Raw genomic sequence first — 21,367 nt, 5'->3', positions numbered from 1 at the left:
GTTAATATGCAGGCACTGCTAACAGTACTTGCATTTCAGAGATGTTGCCAGTGCCTTAAAAACAACAATACAAAACAAAACAAACCTCAAATAAGAGCTACTAAGGACTGGCAAAGAATCTAAACCCCAAATAATCCAAATACTCTAACAAGAGCAGTCTGTTGATAGGTGTGCCTGGACTGGGAGTGTCAGTGCCATCTTTAAAACGAACGTTTCCATTCCACTTTGTGACTGTAGATGTCTTTCAAATGAATGTAAAAATCTGACAAAGCAGAGTGCTTGAATTGTGCTTGGGTTCTGTAATTGAACATGCCTTAAGGCACAAGAAAAATTAATAGTAAGGCATTGTTGTAATGAATTAATTTTGTGCTTGCTTAACCACTCAACATTTAAACATATGGAACTATTTTACGTGTAGGAAGAATCTCATGAAAGAGAGCTGTGTCAGCCTGGTTATTTGAGCCTGCCAGAGCAGACATGGGAGAGCTGATTGTTTTTGTCCATAGAGAAACTGATGTTTTACATCTGCTTTTTAACAAATAAAAACTAATAGTGCTCCTGTTAGGTGAACATTTTGTTTTCTCTTTAGCGTGTGAAGGTACAGAACTATTAGTTGCCCCCCTTCCCGCCCCCCCCCCCCCCCCCCCCCAATCCTGTTGAATTCCTCATTCTCCAATTAGTGTTAAGGAATTAGGTAAGAAATACCTGATTTATAGAGTACAGCTCTAGGAGCTAATAATTTGTATTTTCGTTAAAATCTAACACCTGGCACAACTAACTTCGGATGTTGGAAAGTTATTGTGGAAATGCCGCAGCTGCTGATTCTGTGAAACAGAGGTGGTATCCTTATCACAGAAACCCCTTTGAGCATTAGCAGCAAAGCTTAATTTGATTTTTAAAAAAACCCTTTTGTTTCCTATCACAGTTTTACCTTATTAAACAGAGGAAAAAAATCTAAGAAGAAAAGGTATTTTGTTTGTGTTTTCTGATAGTAGGCATTTTTCCAAAGGCACTTGAGTTTCAGGTATTTGGAATAAGTTTTGGGTTTTGTTTTTTTTAGGTGTTTACTTCACAGCAGTATGGACAGTTATAGAACTAAATTATATTCGGTATGTGCAGATAGAGATCTTGTTTTCTGTCTATCCTATGCTTTACTCAAGAAGTACGTAGTTGTAAATCTGCTTTATATAGCCAGTACAAATTGTGGGAAAGGTGCCTTGTTGAGACTTCGGCTTTGTGGCTTCAGGAACTATCTGTGTTTGACTAATAGCGATGATTTTTTAAATCAACTTAGAGCTGTTTTAGGCATGTGTATTACATTTGTTGGCACAATATGACACTGAGATTAACACAAGAGTGACTTAAAGATATGAATCTTAAAAGTAAGGATTCAATAGTATGTACCACAAAACAAGGATTTAAACCTAACTGAAATCCAAAAAATGGGATTCTGTTAATGGCTGAGGCTTATTAAAAACATTTGTATCGTTTAGTTTCAAGCCAGCGCTTACATGTGAACAGCATTATGTAAACTCCATTTGTACTTTTGCCAAAGCAAAGAAGATCAGTAGGTCAAACTTTTGAGATTGACCTACTTTTTTTTTTATAGGTACTTCACAACAGCTCAACTTTTTCCCACTTACGTTCTTGCTAATCTTGAAACAAAGTAGAGAGAACTAACTTTTCTTGCCTGCTGCAGTACAGTATGTAGGATTTTCATCTTATACAGGAGCTCTCCACCGAGTTCAGGTATCTTTTTCTGGCAACTGTTGGTACCTATATATTTCAGAAGAGGGTAACTAGAGTAACTCATGGATGAGGAGGAATGTTGACCTCTGAAGATATTAAATGCTGCTATCTATTTCAAAATCACATAGAAAATGACTTCTATAGTATGGTGGTTTAAATACAATATGGAGGGAGGGTTTTTTCTTGGACAAATTAATTGGGGGAAATTATAAATTATTATAAATTTATAGTCTATAACATTTTAAAATTTTAAATCTATTTAATATTACATAATTATAATTTTATTGTAATTCACAGTGCTTACAAATTTAGTAATGGACAGAGTCTTTTTTTTTTTTTTTTTTTTTTTGAGGGCTACATGCAGGAAAAAAGTTCTCTGGTAATTTTGCAGCAATCCCCTTATGTGTGCTCCAGCTGCTCTTCTCAATCTCACTTTTCTTCCCCAAGCCTCTGACTGATGGAGATACACACAGATCTGAAAAACTGGAGATATGGCCAAGAAGAGGATCTGTGCAGGGTAGGTGCCTATTTTAAGGAGAGGGGAAACAAGCTACAGCATTTGACTGGCAAAGCACTTATACTGGCCTAATTCCATAGGAATCTATATGGAATTAACAATCGTAGGTTACATACCTTCTCAGGGTGAAGCTCTTGGTATCTTCCTATTATATCATACTTGATTTCCTATTTGATGTATAATCTTGTATATGTTTTTTAAATTTTGTAAATTGAGTTGATTACAAGAGTTTGGTCTCTCTTGGGTATCTTAGGAAATGCAGTCTGATTGTGACAGTTTGTGGGATGAGCTAATCAAGTATGAAACACTAGCTGCTAAGGGTTAGAGGTTCAAAATTCCACAGAGTATGTGGAGTCCAGTTCCTCTCTTTGAGCAAAACATATTCAGTCTATTATGTTTGGGTCCTTGGGATGAACTAAAATGCTCCCTTGTGAAGGCATCAAAAGCCTCCCAGGGATTTACTGCAGTATCAGAAGCCAGCATTTCCTATCCGCCCAACATAGTGCGATAAGCAACAGTTGGCTGCTACCCAAGAACCTCATGGTAGCTGCAGTTCTGTGCCATAAATTACAAAGCACTTTGGGATTATTAAGGATGACAGTCTCTCAAGGTGTGATGATTAATCATCCACTTAGATGTTTAAATGTTTGTCCAGTTGAAGAAAGTTCACATTAGGCCTTGAACTTGTCCATGAGCAATTCTTTGTGCAGTTGTTTGGATGCTGCATTAGTAGGGCTGAGCTGCCTCTGAGCTTGGTACATCCAAGAATTTAATAATCAAATGGCAGTGTTCATGGCAGTAAAGTCAAGGAGTTTACTTTTGTGATGCTCATCGTTGAGCCAACTTCCCAGTTCAGAGAGTTGCAGTTCTTACTCCTGGGCTTCCTGTTCTCTTGCTCCCCAGTCATTGCCCAGGTTCTTCTTGCCTTCTTTCCACTTCTCTTGTGACTGCTTCCAGCTATTGGTAGCAATGTAATTTAGTGGTATTTTAAGGAATAGGTATGGGATCAGAATAAGAGAGAATGGGACAAACTGATTGTTCAGTGTGCCTCAGAACTGCTTTGCTGTGAATACTTCAAAAGAGCTGCTTTGAATCTAGATTCTTTCTACACTTCTCAAATTGATGGCATATATTATACTAATGTTATTAGGATGTCACAGTGAAACTGCTTCCTTTCTGCAATGAAATCTTTGTATACATCTGAAATGAGATGGATCCTGACTTCCATGATAGCCAGGATAAATGTACAAGTAACAGGGAGTGGTTTTATCTGTAACTTTATGAGTATGAGCTTAATGCATCAAACGTACACAATCTTTAACTGTAATGTCTTTATACTGAAGCAAAGTGAAGAAAACTGATAAGAGGTGGTCATGGACCTCAAGTTTTCTGAAGGTTGATGTTTGTATAGAAGGTGACTTGTTCGACTTGAAAATTTGCTCTAATGTTCAGTCTTCTCTGTACAAAGTAGAGATATTATAAATTGCAGTATTAAGAGATATCTTTTCTTAAGCATAGACAGCAACCAACGGTATTCCAGAGTGAGTGGAAGTGTCAGCTCCAGAACTGCCACAGTGGAAGATTCTGATCTCCTTTCGTATACAGGAGAAAGTGCACTGTGGCTTCTGTGCCTGTTGATGCGAGGAGCATTGTAGACATTGCATGCTGTGGGGGAAGAGAAGTCACAAGGGTGAAGAAAGAACTTTTTTTTTCCTTAGGTTGAATTCCGTTCTGAAACTAATCATGCACCTAAATTCATGTGTTAATGATATTGTTCTCCATTGTAGAAACTCGTGTGGGAAGAAGCATGTTTCACTTTGTTTTTTAAACCCACGCTTAATTCAGTTTGAAAACTGCAAGAAGATTGTACAGGAAACCTGAAAAGATTGAATGGCCAAGCATTTCTAATGTGGTCTCATAAATTATTTCAGTGGAATATTATTGGGTCACTCAGCGATTACATAAAGCACCCTGAAACTTAATACATGAAAAATGGTGGAATAAAGTAAGTAAAGGCTAGAAGTAGTAGTTGCTGTTTTACAAACAGAAGTCTGTTGATGTATGCCCAGTGTAATCTGAAGTAAATTCTCTCTGTAAGAATAAGTTCAGTAAGATGAAGTTGGTGATAAAGACAGAACATTTCTTGCCTGTTTATACTGAATCTAAAATTAGAGAGAATTCTGTTTCAGAATGTCAGTATAACAACTGTATAAACATATGTTAACAGATATGCTCTTTGGAGCACTATATAACATCAGATTGCTTTTTAAGAATAGTCCCACTTCAGAAAGGACTGAGCTCTGCTGTTAAGATAAAGTTGTATTTTATTTCAGTAAAGTGCAAGTTTTACTGTTCAGGAGTGGTCTGTCTTCACACATTCTAGCCAAAAAAAAAAAGTCTCCAGACTTTTACAGTCTATTTTTGTAGATGCTGATTTGTGATAAGGGAGAAAGTGTTATCACCACACAGCACCTGTTAATTGCCTGAATAATTCAGGCTTAAATTATGCAGGCTTCTAACACAGGGACTTGCCTTAGCAAATGGGATAAGAAAATATAACTTCATGATAAATCCTGAGAATGCTCCCTGCCTTCCTATTCTTTCTTTTTAATGTTTTTTTGTTGTGATGGGAAGAAGTAAATGTCTAAATTTGAGAGTTATTACTGCAGAAGAAGGTTGGGTTGTTTTTTTTGCTAATTTGCCTGAAAAGTTAAAGCTACCTTTTAGATTGGGGGAGGCTTAAATGTTAATCAGCCAGGAAACTGTGTGCTGGCTGTCTTTGAGGACAGATAGTATGTTGTTAAGCTATATGTCAGTCTGTCTTTCAGCACATGAAGCATTACTTGTAGAGAATAAATTCTTTGTTGGTCCTGCACCTAATCCCTCTTTAAAGTGCAGTTCAACCTGTATTGCCAGTTGTTACAAGCATGTCATACACAGATTTGGCAACAGCTAAAAAGTGCCTTTAGGAATAAAAACTAAGGTGAGGTTTTATTCTGCTTTGAAATATTACTCTAGTTGGAATGAAATACATCTTGGGACATTTAGGCGCTATTCTTCAGTTGACAAAGGTGCCTTACGGAATAAAGCAAGTCTAGTACACAGAGATAGTCTTTTACATCCCCAGTTAGTAGAGTGGGGGAAACTTTTGTGGCCAAGGAAGGCCTTTTAAGACCAGAGATGTGCTTAATCTTTCCAATTATTCTAGTTGTTCTAATAAAAGTTATTACTTTCTCCTGCAAACTTCCCTTCTCGCATCCTCATTGCTATAAATGCAATCCTGCCATCAGTTGTGATTTAAAGAAATTGCCACCAAATTGTTAGTACATTTTATTTGCTTTTTGAGTATTCTGTTGTTTGTTTAGCAAGATCTATTGTACTTTCTGGCAACCTGGGCCTAAAATTTGCTCTCAGCAGTGGACCAGGAGAAAGTTAGTCTCAGCTGTAAGAAACCATTCAAGCCCATAAGGTGTATTTAGGCTGTTTGTAGAGCAGACACCTAAAATTTGCAATTATGTTTCTAACCATATAAATGCTAAAAGGCATTTCAATATTTCTCTCTTCACCTTACACTACTGAGTGATTCACAAGGCCGTGGAAAAGCCAGATACATGTGTGTCCTTGGACCATATCTAATGCAAGCTGAGATCAGCACAAAGTGCAACAGTGACGGCTGGCAGAGGAAGCTGATCCTTATTCCTCCTGAATTTCATTTAATAAAATGCACAAGCAATCTTGAGGGCAGGGCCAGAACCTGAATATTCTCCCTGCTGTGGAATGCCCTTGTCATGAGAACAGAGATGTTGCTTCAGATTGTAAACAGGAAGATTGGCAGATATTTTGTCTTCATGAGTAAAGAGAGAACGATAGGGTACTTTACATGGTGTCATTTGGGTGTTTTGGTCTATCTGTCCTGATCTGCTTGGACATCTATGAATTTTGAAACTCAACTGACTTGGTGAAATGGTGCTTTTAGATACGCAGGAGTCAAAAATGGAGAGCTCTGAAGTCCAGATGTTGCCAGCCTGTGAATGGGCCACTTTATAAGACACCTATGTGGAGGGAGATCCGCTAAACTATGAAGATCAAGAATTTCCCTGTTCTCGTTGGTTGTGTTGTGTTTGTACCACATGGCAGTCTGGTGCTGTCATTACTGAACCAGCCTGGCCACCTCACATCACTGGCTCCTGTCAATGATGGCCGGCCTCGAAGAGCCTGTACATCAACCATACGAGTGTGAAGTGATTAGCAGACCATTTCTGAGAAGGTTGAGGTAGGATTATGTGGTGCATTGGATGGAGAGGTATCATGTTACAGCTCTGTCTGAAGCCAAATATAACTCTTAAAAAGAACACAAGCTCATCAGATGTTAAATGGCAGAACAGCTGCAGGTGTCACAGCTTCTGGCTTTCAACTGAACATATGGCATAAAATTGGTGTAGCTGACTAGAAAAATCACTTGCAAATATTGACACTGCCTTTGATCTTTCTTTTTTAGGCAGTGGATTTCATCAACTTTGAGTAGCTCTGTTTTGGCTGGAGGAAAAAAGGAATAACTGGGTTTTTCTGTTGTTTTTTAAGCTAAATAAAACATTAAGTTTTGGGGTGTTTTTTTTAAAGTTTTCTTTTTTTCCCAGGCCTTTGCCACTTCAGAAATTGTAAGGATTCTAGTCACTGACAACACTATCCTATTGTAAAAATGCTTGTAGTGTTAGAAAATAAACAACCAGAAGAATGCAATTTATAAGAGATCCTGTTTACCAACATTTAATTAATGCTGTCTTCTGAAGTAGGAAAGAATACCTTCAGTGTGGGCAGATTGCTTGGCTCTGATACGTGAGAACAAACAGCCTTTGTTATGTCCTCAGGAGAGTTGTTCTTGCGTTGTTGCCTGAGGATAGCTTTTTCAGTGTGTGGTGGTCTGTTTCTTCTTACCCTACCCCACCCCCCCAAAAAAAAAAAAAAAAAACCAAAACCAAAAACCACAATCAGCAACCAATACACAAACAGCATGACTTTGAAACTTGTATGTTAGAATTCAGAAATAAACTTGATTTTTATTGGTCCAAAGGTCTGCAATTTAAACATATTATAATCATTGTTATCTGTAGTAATAAACTTTTCTAATATGTGTATGTCATAAGGATCTTTCCCAGTAGATGGCCCCTCATTTGTTTTTCTCTCTCTCTTTCAGGGTGGGAGGAGGGAGGGAGAAGACTGTGGTTTTTGTTGAGGCGGGATTTGGTTTGAATTAGGCATGATACAAACACTGAACTGAAAACTTTTGAGACAGTTCAGGCACCAGATGGTCTTCAGCAGCAAGGCAGGCTTTTCTGCTAATGTACCACAATTCTTTTTAACATTGAGTTTAGACTTTAAGCATGAGAATTCTTCTGTTTAAAAGCCAGTAAGCTTTGGAGTTCTAAAGAGTGCCAAAAATTATACATAATAAATTAAATTTTCTGGGCATTAGATTGGTAAATAGAATTCAACTGGTAGGTTCCTCATAACTAGCATAAGCTGGGTTTGAAGCTAGGGATATTACCTCACCTATTTTTGCCAATATGAGTATTTTTAAGAAAGTCACTTAGCTCTTGAAAAAAGGAAACCTCTTTAGAGTAAGAAGGACGGTTCATTTCAAAGTTGGTTTGAAAGGGAAAGAAGATTCTGATTTCAGAGAAGGGAATAAATGGAGTAGAAGAGAAATAACAGCTTATATAATAACATGCTCTGTCTTGCAATATTGAATTGCTCTGAAAAGATGCACTCTAGATATAGCAAGGACTTTGTGAGCAAATCTAGGTCTTTATTAAAACTGATCTTTTAACATTGTATAAATACTTTGTAGGTGTTTGGTTTGTACCAATAAATATCCAGTGGGCATATGAGCTGGTCTTGCATCTGGTCTGCTTCAAAGTGAGAAACTCCAAAGTTTTTCTTCCAGGGTTACAGTACCTATTAGTTTAATTGAGAGATGAATCAGAGTGAATGCCAAAAACATAAGATCTGGCATACAAAGGACAGGAAAGATAATTCATAATACCTTTGGTTTGGACTCTTCTATGTTCTGTGCCTTTGCAGTTAATCCTCTGTAATTCTTTTAAGCATTTCCTTAGATCATCCTTTAACATTAATAAATCTTACTTTAGTAAGTCTGAACTTAGGTGCCTCTCAATCTACTAACTGAACAACATACTGGAACACCCGCAGTAAAAGAATCAATCTGTCATGCCACATCCTGAATACTGTACTTGCATGGTAACCTCGAAGTTATTTTAGCAGCGTAAGTGCTAAAGAGCACCTATTCAAACTAAACCCCATCCCTCACAAAAGAAGTAAATTATTTATATAAGAACAGTAACAGATACGGTATTCTCATACTTGATTGGAAACTGGCAGTTGATCCTATCTTACATTTTGATCTTTTTATATACCCTTTATAGTTATTTAGTTATAATCTAGTTATTATATTTTACTGTAATGAACTACCTAAAAAAGTGAAAGAAAGGATGTTCGACTTGCTTATAGTTCCTTAGCTGCAGTTAATTATGTGTATGTGATATTTTACAAAATGCTCTGATATGGCATTATTTGAGGCTGTAAAATTTTTAAAATTGCTTTAATGAGTCAATGGTTGAAAATTCAGATGAGGACTAACTACGTTTCCTTTTACAAGGCTGTAATTCCGAGCAGTTGTAGATACAAAAAAAAATTATACACGCTATGCCTGTAGGCGTCATTCAGTGGGACCTTAGATACAGAGACCTTGCAATTCTATTTAACTGTTACAATATGGACCTTGCCTTTTAAACTCAAGAGGTCTTCCCCAGAGTTTTTAATCCTTTTTCCTCCCCGATTTTGAAGAGCTTTGCAAACCAGCAGGCTACTGTATCTTTTTCTTCCTCACATCAGAGGTGGTGCGTATCCTGCAAAAGTATAGCTTTTTCCCTGACCTTCTGCATTGCTTACTCTAAGCAAGACTAATCTCTTCATAAGAGAGGGTATAGGGCCTGATTTCTGGTGGGGTTTTACACTGGAATAAGTATAATTAACTATACGCACCCTGGGGTGACTGCCCAGGCTATGGTAGGGAAGAATCAGCAGTGTCAGTTCCCTGGATTTCAGGAAAGGCAGAAGGGAGAGTACTCTGTTTCCAAGAAACTAATACCTGGAATAAAGAGTTAATAGAAAATTTCCCCAGAACAAAATACATATAAATAATCCTAAATAAGTAATTCTCTCTTTTCCCTCTGTATAGTAACATCACTTAAACTGCCCATTGCAGGAAAATAAATTCCATACGTAAGACTGGGAAACATACCACTTAAACTGCCAAATTCCTTGGATGGCTTTGAAAAATCATCATCTTAGAAATACCTCTTCCTTGTTTGCTGTTACAGACAGTTGCACTGGAACTATTCTTACCATGCTCTGTTGTTTGTTCCTCTCAGGAATTCTTCAGCTATGCTTTGCTCACTTTGAAAGTGGTCTTCTGTCAGAGAGGCTTCATTGCAGGCAAGGAGCAGCAGACGTGTTAAAGGCAAGGTGGCAGAAGTCAACTTGATGGTTATCCTTAACATTGGTACAGGCAATTAGTCTGCCATGACTAAATCACTGCATTCTCTTTAGACCTTCAAAGCTTCTACCTGGATTGGGTAGCAAGCTACACCTACGCACTAGACAGCTGCAGCCTGTTCCTCCTCTTAGATGGACCGAGACCTTTTTCCCTTCAAGTTTATTAATTGGATAGAACTTAGAAACTTTCCAAGAAAAACTTCATTTCCTCCTGTCCTTGTCTGTGGCCCAATAAGAGTTGCAGGGAATGGCTTAACTGAGCTGCCCTTATTTTACATATGTTGTTCTCTGGCATGCGACTGTTACCTAACCAGCAGCAATGAATGTTTTAGTGTGCCCAAATAAAATAGCTCCATGTACTGTGCTCATTACTAAAACATAAAACTTATCAGCGTCCTTGCCACACTGGCGGTGCTCTAAGATTTACGTCACCAACACCTCATTAGGAAGCCTGTAAACTGTGCTCTTCCTTTAGAAAGGATGGTTTAACAAGTCCACAGTACACTAAAGAAAAGTGTCTTGTTTGAGCAGAAGTTGTCTGGCAGTCAGACTGAGGTTTCTAGCAGAACCACGCCACCTCGTCAGGACAGCGAGGGAGGGCAGGCCGGCGGGCTGTCTGAGAACGGTTGGGTGTTTTAACCTCCTCAATAAGCATATTGGCCCATAATACTTACTTAAGGTTAGTAATAAGCATTTTCTAAGGGTGTGGTTGGTATATGGAAGGTAAAAGTGAGGAAGCTGTTGTCAAGAAATATAAAGGGTTGCAGATGCATTTAAACCCAAGGAATAGCACTTTCCCTAAAATGATGGGAAAGAATAAGGGCATTTTCAAGTGGGGACAGTAGGGGAGGGCAGAGGAGAGGCAGGTACCCCAGGCTGTATGAGCAAGAGCAGTTTTGTGGATCTGTGCTTTGTATGTTCACGTGACAGCATAACTGCTGAGCTCTGTCACCTAACGTTTGAGCCCCACCTTGTTCACCGCATCATTTTACCATATTAGTTACTTCTTATGCTATGGTAAGCTCTTCACGGCAGTGGCACCTCTCCTGTGTCCATCTGGGATGCTTGATCCCATGAGTTCTGGCAATCAAATAATAGATGAGCAGAGAACATCTGAATAGTCATTATTATGCTACTGCTTTCCAGCCATGGTATTGCTGTGCCACTTTTAATAATTCAGAAACGATGGAGAGGTGGGGGAGTGACAGGGCTGCAGCAATCCTTGTTTCTCTCTATAGTGTGTGATTCCTCCTTGGTGGCTGTGTAGTTACCACGGAAACGGGAGAGGGATGGCACCACACCAGCAGGGCTGGGGTGGGACTCGAGGGTCGGCTTTGTGGCAGCCCCACATCAGCAGAATGGAAGAACGAGGGCTTGCCTTTCTTTGGTTGGTGCCTTTTCCCCTCTTTCCCTCAATAGTTTTTTGAAACTTAGTTGTTAAACAGCTGATGCTCCCAAATATTGGTGCATTTGTTAAAGAGCCTTTTTATTAGAGATTCTAGTGAAAATATGGATGTCAGAAAATAAGCATTACTGGTGGTCTGGAGGAGTTGCATAAGGTAGTGTAGGAAAATGATAATGAAATCTTTCAGTGGTATAAACTGCAGTCCTGATTATAGTCAGACTGTCACGACTGGAAGGTTGTTTAATATGCTTGAAATGCACTGGCACTTTTTAGGGAATAGTTTTACTGGAAAAGACTAAGGACCACTTCACTGACGTTTGCTTGGTGCAGCATTCTCTGTTTTGATGAAGGCTGAATCTCATTGTTGGTAATTAGAATATATATCCTAATCACCTCTTGCACTAGTTGTACTGACCTGCATAATGGCAGTCTCGGAAGCTACGGAGGAAGAGGCATAGGAGAGAAAGGGAGCAGCCCCCTGCATCTCCAGGTTGTCATTGTAGCTCCCAATGGCTGTGCAGTGCAGGCATTGGGAGGTGGAGGATGGGCAGGCGTGGTTACTCCACTGCATATGTTTTAGGGCTGCATCCATCTTTTAAGCTGCCTAATCTACTAGCATTAGCTGTGCTCTTTGTTTTATACCTGTGTTAGGTGCTTAGATTTTCAGCAGTTATGCTGGAATTGTTCTGAGGGAATGACTGAAAACCTTATACCTAGGGATCAGAGTGGAACTTGGTGACTGGCTTGAGATGGACTGTTGGGCTATTCTCTAACTACAGGCAGGAGGAGACTGTTTGATTTAGAATCTCTGTCCTTCCTTTCAGTGATAGACTAGGTAAAGTTAAACAAGATTATCTGTAACAAGTTAGCTTGTTGGCAGCTGCCTGGCAACTGTTTGCTTGATTGCTTTAGAATGGGACCAAGACAATAAAATACCATGTAAAACCACTCTTCTTTTTAATTTCATGGCAAATAATTACTTTTTCTGAAGTCTGCATTCAACAGGAGATTTGTCACTATGGGAGCAATCTGAGGTTTAGTTTCCTTCTGCCCAGTTTATGTACACAAGTGAGGTATCCCTGTATAGTGAACTTAAACTTGTACTTTAACTAATGAGGTTGCTTCTCCCAGTTACCTTTGTGAAACCTTGAGAAATAGTTTACAGACCTTCTGTTGCCCTCCATTTGCCTCCCTAGAGTGTGCAGACTCAAGGTTCAAAACCTTGAATATGGAGTATATCTACTTCAAATTTGTAATCCACAAAGCAGAGTTAAGAGAAAATACTAAGTATGTGCTAGCAAAAGCTTAACCATTAAATTGAGGCAGATCCTCAGTTTAATTGCTGACACTTTAACACTCGGGGAGGGGGAAGAGTGGAACACCACACTTGAGCACCAGAAGTGACAGTTAGGAAATCCTGCTCTGAGTAGTTTCTTGCAGCTATCCTTGTGTCTTCAAAAGGGATGCTACCCTGGTACTCTCAATTCAGAGATTTTTGTTCTCTCTTTTTTTTTTTTCTTTTTTTCTTTCTTAATTTTCAGTTGTGGGATTGTTGGGGTGGGTTTTGTGGTTTGTTTTTTGTTTTTATTTTTAAGAAAATCAGCCTTTGGAGAAGTAGATGTTGGCAGCAAAAAAAAAGAAAAATAGTAGTTCAAGATGGAGTTCTCTCTGTTTCCGCTAGATATGTCCCTACTGGGCTTAGCTTTGGCCCTCTCTGAATCTGACTTGTTAAATGTGCTCTTGTTAGTTGAAAAATATCTTCAATGTAAACTGCAAATTGCATCTGAAAGGTGAGTTAGTTGTCTCTTTCTAATACATGCTCACCTATAGCAACTGTTCTTCAGTTTCAGTTAACACACAAAATGGAACAGAGTCCAGCACAGTGGTTCTTATCACTGTTGCTTTTGCCGAAGTTAAAAATGCACTAAATTATTGCCACTGAATTCAGGAGAGGTCTCTGAATTCAGAAAACATCTGTTGAGTGTGTCATGTCATTTTTATGAAGTCATTCTTTAGATCAGAATTGCAATTTAGAAAAAACTGACTTCTACTGTAAGTATAGTAAAGTTTTTGTTAAATCTAGTCTTGCAGAGTGATTGGGGTTAATTTCCTGTTCTGTGATACTGCAGTGAATAGCCTCTTTATCCCTAAACTACAGGAAACTACTTAGTGTTTTGCATGAGGTTCTGCAGTGTGTGTTTCAGGGAGCTTGACTTTTAAGGACACATGCACATCTCTCCTCTACCCCAGCAGCTGATGCAAAATGAAAACATTGCAGGCTATGAAAAAGCAACCGAGAAGCGGTTCATGTAAAACTGCGTTGTACAGGTGTGTGAGCTGTGCAAGATTGCTTGTGTAATTCTGGCTCAGTTTCCTGTAATCCTGGTGCCCAGAAATGGTGTGATTGTTGTATATCTGTAGTATAAAATGCCAATTTTGTTGGTTTTGTAACTGACACTTTTTAAAAGGATTTTACTTCAACCTTTACCTGAAAATCCATCTCTGAATCTTTCAGTTGATGAAAATGTAATTAAAAGGACGTATTTGAATAGGGATAAAAATTTGTAGTCTAAACAAATGTTACAGGAATGCTTCAACAGAACTGATTCAGTAATGTTTTTGCACTTGGTTATTCTCATCCTTTAGGAGTGTATCAGAAGCACTATGTCTGATAAAATGTGATATTCTGCCTCCTAACCCAATGATTCTAAGCTCAGAAGCTGATTCTGCTGCTACGCTTTGCTGAGGTGTAAGCAGACAGGATCTGAACACTTGTAGAAATTGGCTCCAGGGTGCTAGGAGGTGCATGCTAGGACTGGTTACCCTTTTGACTATTGGCTTACTTCTGTGTTTCATGCTTTTTCTTTTTTCCCAAAAAGAAGCTCGAAATATGACAGTTGTTCCTCCCTCCAAAAGACATGCTAAACCTAAGCGTCCAAGTCTTACTGTAATTGTTTCTAAGTTGCTCTCTTTTTATTTTAAACAGGCCAACTGTAACAATATTTACTTAAAACACTTTTTGGAGGAAGATGTTGAGTCTAATATTATACACTGGTTTTTGTTCCTAATTTAGATAAAGGACAACTGTGGTTATTTAGGAAGACAGTTCAGAAGAAGGGACAAAATTGAGAAATATAGAATTTAATGTATGAGAGACATTGGAAAATGGATTTTAATCTTTCATGTTAATTTTGGGTTGAAATTTTCCAAATAAAGAGAACTTCACTATTAAATCTTACTAAAAGTTTCTTTATGCATCTCAAAAGCACTGAATTGGATTTTAAATAAGATTTTTTTTTTATTTAGCAAAAATACCTCATTTTGTGTAAAATGTTATGGTTCCTATACCAGTCTTGTCCTTTTTCTAGGATCTTTTTGATTGATCTTTTGTGTAGATATCCCAGTTTGTGTGTGTAGTAACTCTTGTTAGCTGTCAAAAAGATTGACCAGTCTCTTGCACAGAGGGACTCTTAAAGAGCTATTGTCAAGAAGTGTTTTTTTTAAAAAATGTTCTTAAATCTTGGTATGAATCAAATATAGTTTCTGCTGCAAGAGTTTGAGGATTAAAGCTGTATTTACAGATGAGGAAAGAAGGCATTAGACAAGTAAAGGCATTTTAGGGGGCTGCAGCTCATTTTGTTAGATTATAAAAGTATTTCATCTTGCACAGATGACGGAGTGATCCTCTATACAACTCAGCTACCACTTTAGCTGATATTGTCAGGCTTTGTGGGAGTGCTTTATCCCTTTGATTAGACCTTGATTGCCACTCAAGAGCCAGATACAGCTTGCAGCCATCTCACTTCAACTTGTGCAAGTGTGTGATGAAAGACCATGAAGACAGATGTTTAAAGCATGCCCCCCCATCCTCTGTGTTTGAAAGGCTTATTGAAGTTCATCAAAGAAAGAATCCCTTATTTTTGGAGAATTCCAAGCTTTGGTTTGCAGTTGAGCGCCCCTCAGAGAGGATTTTGAAAGTTTACTTGCCTCTCTGCTGTGTGTTTTCAGGTGCTCTCACAGTTGGCCTTGTGCGACAGTGTCAAACCATCCATGGACGTGACAGGACCTGTATTCCTCCACGGCTGCCTCCTGAGTGGGTCACTACGTTATTTTTCATCATTATGGGAATCATTTCACTAACTGTCACATGTGGTTTGCTGGTGGCTTCCCACTGGCGAAGAGAAGCTACTAAATATGCCCGCTGGATAGCTTTCACTGGAAGTAAGTGACCTCAACTACACAGTTGACCTGTATGCAGGATAAACTGGTGGAGTCTAAAATAACGCTATGGTGTTGCCAAGGAGCAGTGCTTAGGGCTCTTCCTATACAAAACATTCCCTCTCTTTAAGTACAACATCTGAGGGAAAAATAAAATCCTTCAAAAATCAAGGGGTTGGTATCTCAAGTGACTATAATTGAGAGGGAATAATAGTCTGCGGGCCCAAGGTGAGAGAAAGGAAGGCCTTACCCCTTACCCTCCTTGGGCAGTGCCATTAATTGGCCTAAGAAAGTGAGCGGGGATAGAAGAGGTCAGTCCTGAATTGTGTGTCTTACAGTCTTCCATACTTCCCCACTCGCATGTACCCAGGACTTATGCCTACTTCAGGTGTCTCATGAATACCTCATTCCGGGTTGGTGCTGGTTCAGTCCTGCTTCGTGCTCACAGCGGGTGTTTTATTCAGAATATCTGCATCCTAATTGGCTATGCAGGAGGATTGCCCACTGCAGAGCATCTGCTGTGCTTTGCAGCGCTGAGACTTTTGCTTCCATAAGTGACCCGCAGCAGCGCTTTAGCTGGAGGGAGGAGTACCAGTGTTTTTCTGCCTCCCTTGATTCTGCTCCGTACAAGCACCAGCATAATCCCTCACAGCTGAGCCTTCTCTAGCAGCCCTGTGTTTCCACACAGGGAAATATATCCTATGGCTACTTTGGTGCAAAAGAAAAACAGTTATAACAAGTAAGGAGAATAACTTTCAAACTTCCTTTTCTTGGTGTGTGTTACAGGCTTAGCCCAACTGTGAAATGGTGCCTTAATGGTGGGGATGACAGCATGAAAAAACTCAAAACCTGAGGGCTTTTAAATTGACTTGAATTATGACATACCACTAAAGGTAGTGTGAACACTAACTAGAAAATGCAAGTTTGTGGTTTACACAGTCATAAATAAAGTTTAATGGAACTCTGTGACATCTAATGATACCTAATATGAATGAGCTCTAACCTTGTTTTGGGGGATGGAATAATACAGAAAAGCGCTCAGCTTCAACAAAGGTACTGCACTGAAGCACTTCTACAATCAAAGCCATCCTTCTGACAACTTTGCTACACAGCATATTAAAATAATAGTGCAGCTCTTGCAGACAATGGAGCTATTGAAATGCTGTATCCATTGTGACTGAGTTTTATTTATTTTCCGGTGAATGATTAAAATAGCAGACATGAGTATTACTGAATATTCCATCCCAAGGTTTCTAGTACCCTTGTTTATCTATATGTATTTCATGTATATCTAATGTATGCAGGGAGGGTTTAAAATCAAAATGCCATCTAAAATTAAGATGCTTATAGTAGGCTGAAGTCAAAGCTCTAAGGTAAGGAGGATTTTTGGAGAACTATATATTAATAGTTACCACCAGAATTTATTTACTGAGGTTCTTTTCTTAATTCAGAGCTTGTATTTTGGGGTTCACATATTTTAATGTTTTTCTTTTAATATCTCCAATCATCACATCCCCGCATCTTTAGTTTTCTACAGCTGTGATGGTTAGTTCAGCCAAAAAATCTGATAACCTAAAGCTGGGTTTTTTCCTGTAGATTTCTTTAGGCTTGCAACAGGTCCATTATTGCAAGTCTAAATATAGAAAGACATTCTTTTATTTCAGCACTTGCCTTTATGTTATGAGATGTTTAATAATGAAGCATACTAATTTGTTCTTTTGCAAGTCAGAATTATTCATAATTCTATTAAGATATGATCGCTGCATTGCCAAAATATTAAAATTCAGTGTCTTTGGTATTCATCTCCAATGCATATGATTCTGTGACTTTGCATTCCTGTTAGCAATTCCTGTTACTGCTTAACTCACTTGCAAGAAAAATCACTTTTGAAAAAAAGAAGTGAATGGGAGGAAGAGTTCTGTATTTTTCAACAAGTTGATGAGAGTGACTTCTGTGGTTCATTGGAGGGCAACACAAATAAGTAACCTGTTTGTAGATTAGTATTGGGAAACATGCAGCCATGTGGAATCAACTTGGTATACCATGAACAGGTCCTTCCTGTGAAGAGTCAGTGCTGTAAGATGAAAAAGTGTGCAACTCATTAGGAGGGGGTAGGGAAAACTTCATAGTTGTATTACATCTCTTCTGCATGCAATTTCAAGACTCAACAGCCCAGTACAGGCAGCTAGCAGATATTCTTCTTGTAGAACTTTCTGAACACAGCATAGGACATGCTATCCTAGGCAGGCAGGGAAGTCTGCTGGGACTGCCAAGGGCACCTCTGGGACTGGCAGCTCCATTCTCTTGAAATGCAAGGGGGTTTAGAGTAAATTATCTAAGGGCAAAGGAATCGTCTTGCTCAGATCTTTCCTTGCAACTCTGACCACAGCAAGGAGAGCCTGGTAAGAGGTTACTCTTACCCAGTTGATGCTGGAATCTGTATATAAATATATAGCTTAGATTTTCATGGAATTTTTGTTTGTAATCTTATAATCTTGGATGACTCCAGAGTTTTTTCAACTGTGTACCTATAAATATGAATTATTGCTGAGAGTCATCTTGTCTACCTTGTTTAGCTAAGGGACACAGGAAGGACAAAAGTTTGATCTGTCAATTCTCCTTCCTCTATACACTTCTAAAGGGATACTCCTGAGAGAGTATTTACACAGTGTTTGTGTCCTTCCCCAGCCTTTGGTGGTTTTACTGCACAGGAACTTGTCTTTCTGGATTCTCTCAACACAGCTTGGTGGACAGGAGAGAGATTTCCCTCCTCCAAGTCATACTGCATGAGTGAAAAGAGTCTTCTAAAGGCAAATGTGAAAGTTTTCCTTTGCTTTCTGTAGAGAAGAGTCTTTCAAGAATCTCAGTATTCCTACTGATGTGATGGGTATTGTCACTTTGGGCATAGATACTGTCAAAACTATCACTGATGTTTGAGTCCTGGTAACTGTAGTACCAAATTCAGAGAAAGTAGTGGAGCGTGGATTCCTTCCTGGTGTTAGTTCATGCACTGCCCCGGTCTTCGTGTGCTTCTTCAATCAATGAGGCATTGCAAACTCATAGCTATGCCTCGTGTGTTGACAGCCACAAAAGATCTGATCAGCTATTCCTTTGCATGGTATTATTTACTGATTGCTCAAGTGTGAGCTAACTGCCTATTACCATCCCAGCTTTTATACCACTTAATCGCTAATTATGCCCTGTGATATAGAGGCATAAAGGTAGCAAAAATGTAACCTGGCTTTGGTATTGTTCCGTGTATCTCTGAAACTGCTCCTTTTTTGCTAGCCTTGCTTCAAATTTACGTAGTCCCCTTGCCTTTTCAGGGTGCTTGTTATGCCATCTTCTGGTTTAGAAGATATGATATGGTAAACCTATAGTAAATCTCAAACATGGTAATTTCTGTGGTCCTTGGGACAGATGCTGTTAGGTTTCATAATTAGAATCAACGTCCAGAGCTTATTCTCTGCAGAGGCCACCTAGGTGGTCTTATGTATGTGATAACAATCTTGGCTATTGCAGGAATTTACAGAGCTCCCACAAGATCTGTTTACATCTTACACAGATTCAGGTCTCTTACCATCTGTTACAACTAGAAGGGGAATTAATTCTGTGTCTGCTACCACTGAATTGGGTGCTTCTCTGAGATGCATCGAGGGAGGAGATGCTGGACAGAAAAAATCATATTTCTACATTTTTTCCAGGAGTTACCAGAGAGTCTGTTATTCTTTTTGCCTGAGGATCTACATGTTCATGAGTATAATGGAGTTGCTTTTTAGAATGCAAGTAAAAATGGGGCAGGATAATCCTGCAAACGTCTGTCTCTGGTGTTTCCCAGTGAATAAAGTGCTTCTTTAGTTATTAAAGATGTATACCAGGTGCTGCTTTCTATGTTATGCATCTCCAAAGAGGCAAGCAGGTACTACAGCGAGCCCTCTAAAGACTAGACTATAGCATTTTCCTTCTTTTAACAGACTGTATCTTGGACTTTTCGAAGTTGTCATTGGACGCTCAAAACAATTTCAAGCTAAAGAATTACAGGAACTAGGTCTTTTTTTGACAGCTGCCATGCAGAAGCAGACTAGAAATGATAGCGTGTTACCTAAATATTTTTGTTAACAGAAATTGTAGTCATTAAGTGTCTTCTCTGCAAATTTTCCTTCACAAGGAAGAATTTTAAATCAAAAGCAAGTATGCTTGAGGGAGAAGTTCTTTATGGATTGTTGGAAGTGTTGCTGGAAATTCACTGAGTTGATACTACCGGATATGGAGAGTTACATTAGGCTATAGCTTGTATAAGAAATTCCTATCCTCTAGCTTAAAAATCTTCTTCTGAAAGAATACCGAGCACTTCATATATTGGATTTTCTCCTTAGTTTCTTCTTTTTTTAAAAAATAGATTTATATGCAGTCTTTTCTTAATGACTTCTCAAAACTTTGCCGTAATTCCTTTGCCAGGCTTCCTAATCTGACAGAGACTTTGATTAATGTGGTTTTTATTTGCTATTTCAGTAGACTAAAAATTCAGACCACACAAAGAAAATGCTTGGACACCCTCACAGCAGAACATGTGCACTGTATGTATGCCCACCAGAAGGGAAAAGATGGCCGGTTGCTTCTGTAGTAAATGTTTGAAATGTGTATGCACATCAGCATTCTGCACACTGCCTGCACGTGCAGAATTTATTTTTTCTCCTGCTGAGAACTGAGGGAGGGTTGAGGTGCCTGCACCCCTCTGTCCTCAGGCAGGAACACGAGGCAGTGGGCAGACGCTCCACTTGGCAGTACAGTGCCACCAGCAGGCCTCAGACCTCAGAGCACTGGTGCATGTATGGACAACACACCTCAGATAATGCTGGTTTGGTAGAGAGTGATAAAGATCTAGCCTTCAACCATATCCGTGAGGCCATCAGAACTATTCCAGCTGTGGAGTTCTTGAATGTAATAAAGGTGATTTAATCTTGAAAGCGCAGGTTGTTTTCAGAATCCTAAAGCTATTTCCTCTAAGTGTGTTATTGTTAAAATAAAACAGAAGTTTTGTAAATACCTGGAATGCTCATCAGGGACAAACTGAATGTAATAGGAAGTGTGCTGAGTTATGATAATGTGACTCATCCTCAGAATATTGTTCAAACTGTTACTTATTGTATGTTGTGTCACTAATCACACATCAACCACTGTTTTCTGGACCACTCAAGTATAGAGCTCTTCAGTGCTTACACAGATCTGCTCAAGAAACACATACCCAAGCTTTCTTTCCTCAGATGGACCAGCTGTTGGTTAAGATCCAATTTAAAAAAGGGAAACATTCTTTAAGTTTTGGTTGTGTAGTGTGGAATTACATGGACCGATAATCATGTAGATTAAAACCTTCTAGATTCCTTAATGTTTAACGTCTGGTGGCTGGTTCTTTGGTTTTGTTTTACTAGATGGCCTAACGAGGTAGCACTGAGAAAGAGTGTAGTAACTGTGCAATTGCCAGATGTTTTTTGTTTGTGCTCTTTTTCTTCCCCTTTAAAAAATAATCCACCGGAGCTGTAACATGAAAGGCGAGACACGAGCTCCCTCGAGTGGAACATTTTGGTATTTTCCTGCTCAGTATTGTCAGCCGAAAGAAAGGCTGATCCTGGTGGTAGCTGCTCTTGGCTCAGGGTGTTGTGAAAGCTGTTTCATGTGTTTCCAGAAGCAAGGAGCAGCTGCTGTTCTGATGTGGGTCCTGGTTTGTGAAACTGTCCTTTTTTGTTTATGTGCAAGTCCTACTTGGACACTTTTTGAATTCAGATTCATCGTGCCCATAACTAGTCTCTTCTATTGAACACGACTGTTTTCCTAAAAGCTGAGACCTGTGCTATGCAAATCATAAGCTTTGAGCATTAAGATATAAAATATGTGATAAACTATTT

The 21,367-nt window shown here is 39.0% G+C and overlaps 1 protein-coding gene across 2 annotated transcripts in view; it reads left to right on the top strand.

Moving 5' to 3' along the window:
• Positions 1-21,367, top strand: part of MOSMO (modulator of smoothened) — a 32,574-nt gene that overhangs the window by 5,255 nt on the left and 5,952 nt on the right. Inside the window, exons 2-3 of one of the 2 annotated variants that reach the window (XR_010374626.1) lie at positions 15,255-15,467; positions 16,251-16,357. Coding sequence is in view for 1 of the 2 variants with exons in the window: in XM_064461751.1 (XP_064317821.1) it covers positions 15,255-15,467 (213 nt within the window). In the remaining variant the exon portion in view is untranslated. The remainder of the gene's footprint in view (positions 1-15,254; positions 15,468-16,250; positions 16,358-21,367) is intronic. The other variant, XM_064461751.1, reaches the window with a different exon arrangement.

This window comes from Phalacrocorax carbo, chromosome 10 (genome assembly GCF_963921805.1).
Source record: "Phalacrocorax carbo chromosome 10, bPhaCar2.1, whole genome shotgun sequence".
NCBI lineage: Eukaryota > Metazoa > Chordata > Aves > Suliformes > Phalacrocoracidae > Phalacrocorax > Phalacrocorax carbo.
Note: the sequence above shows the minus strand (reverse complement) of the source record. Positions and strands in the feature narration are given on the sequence as shown.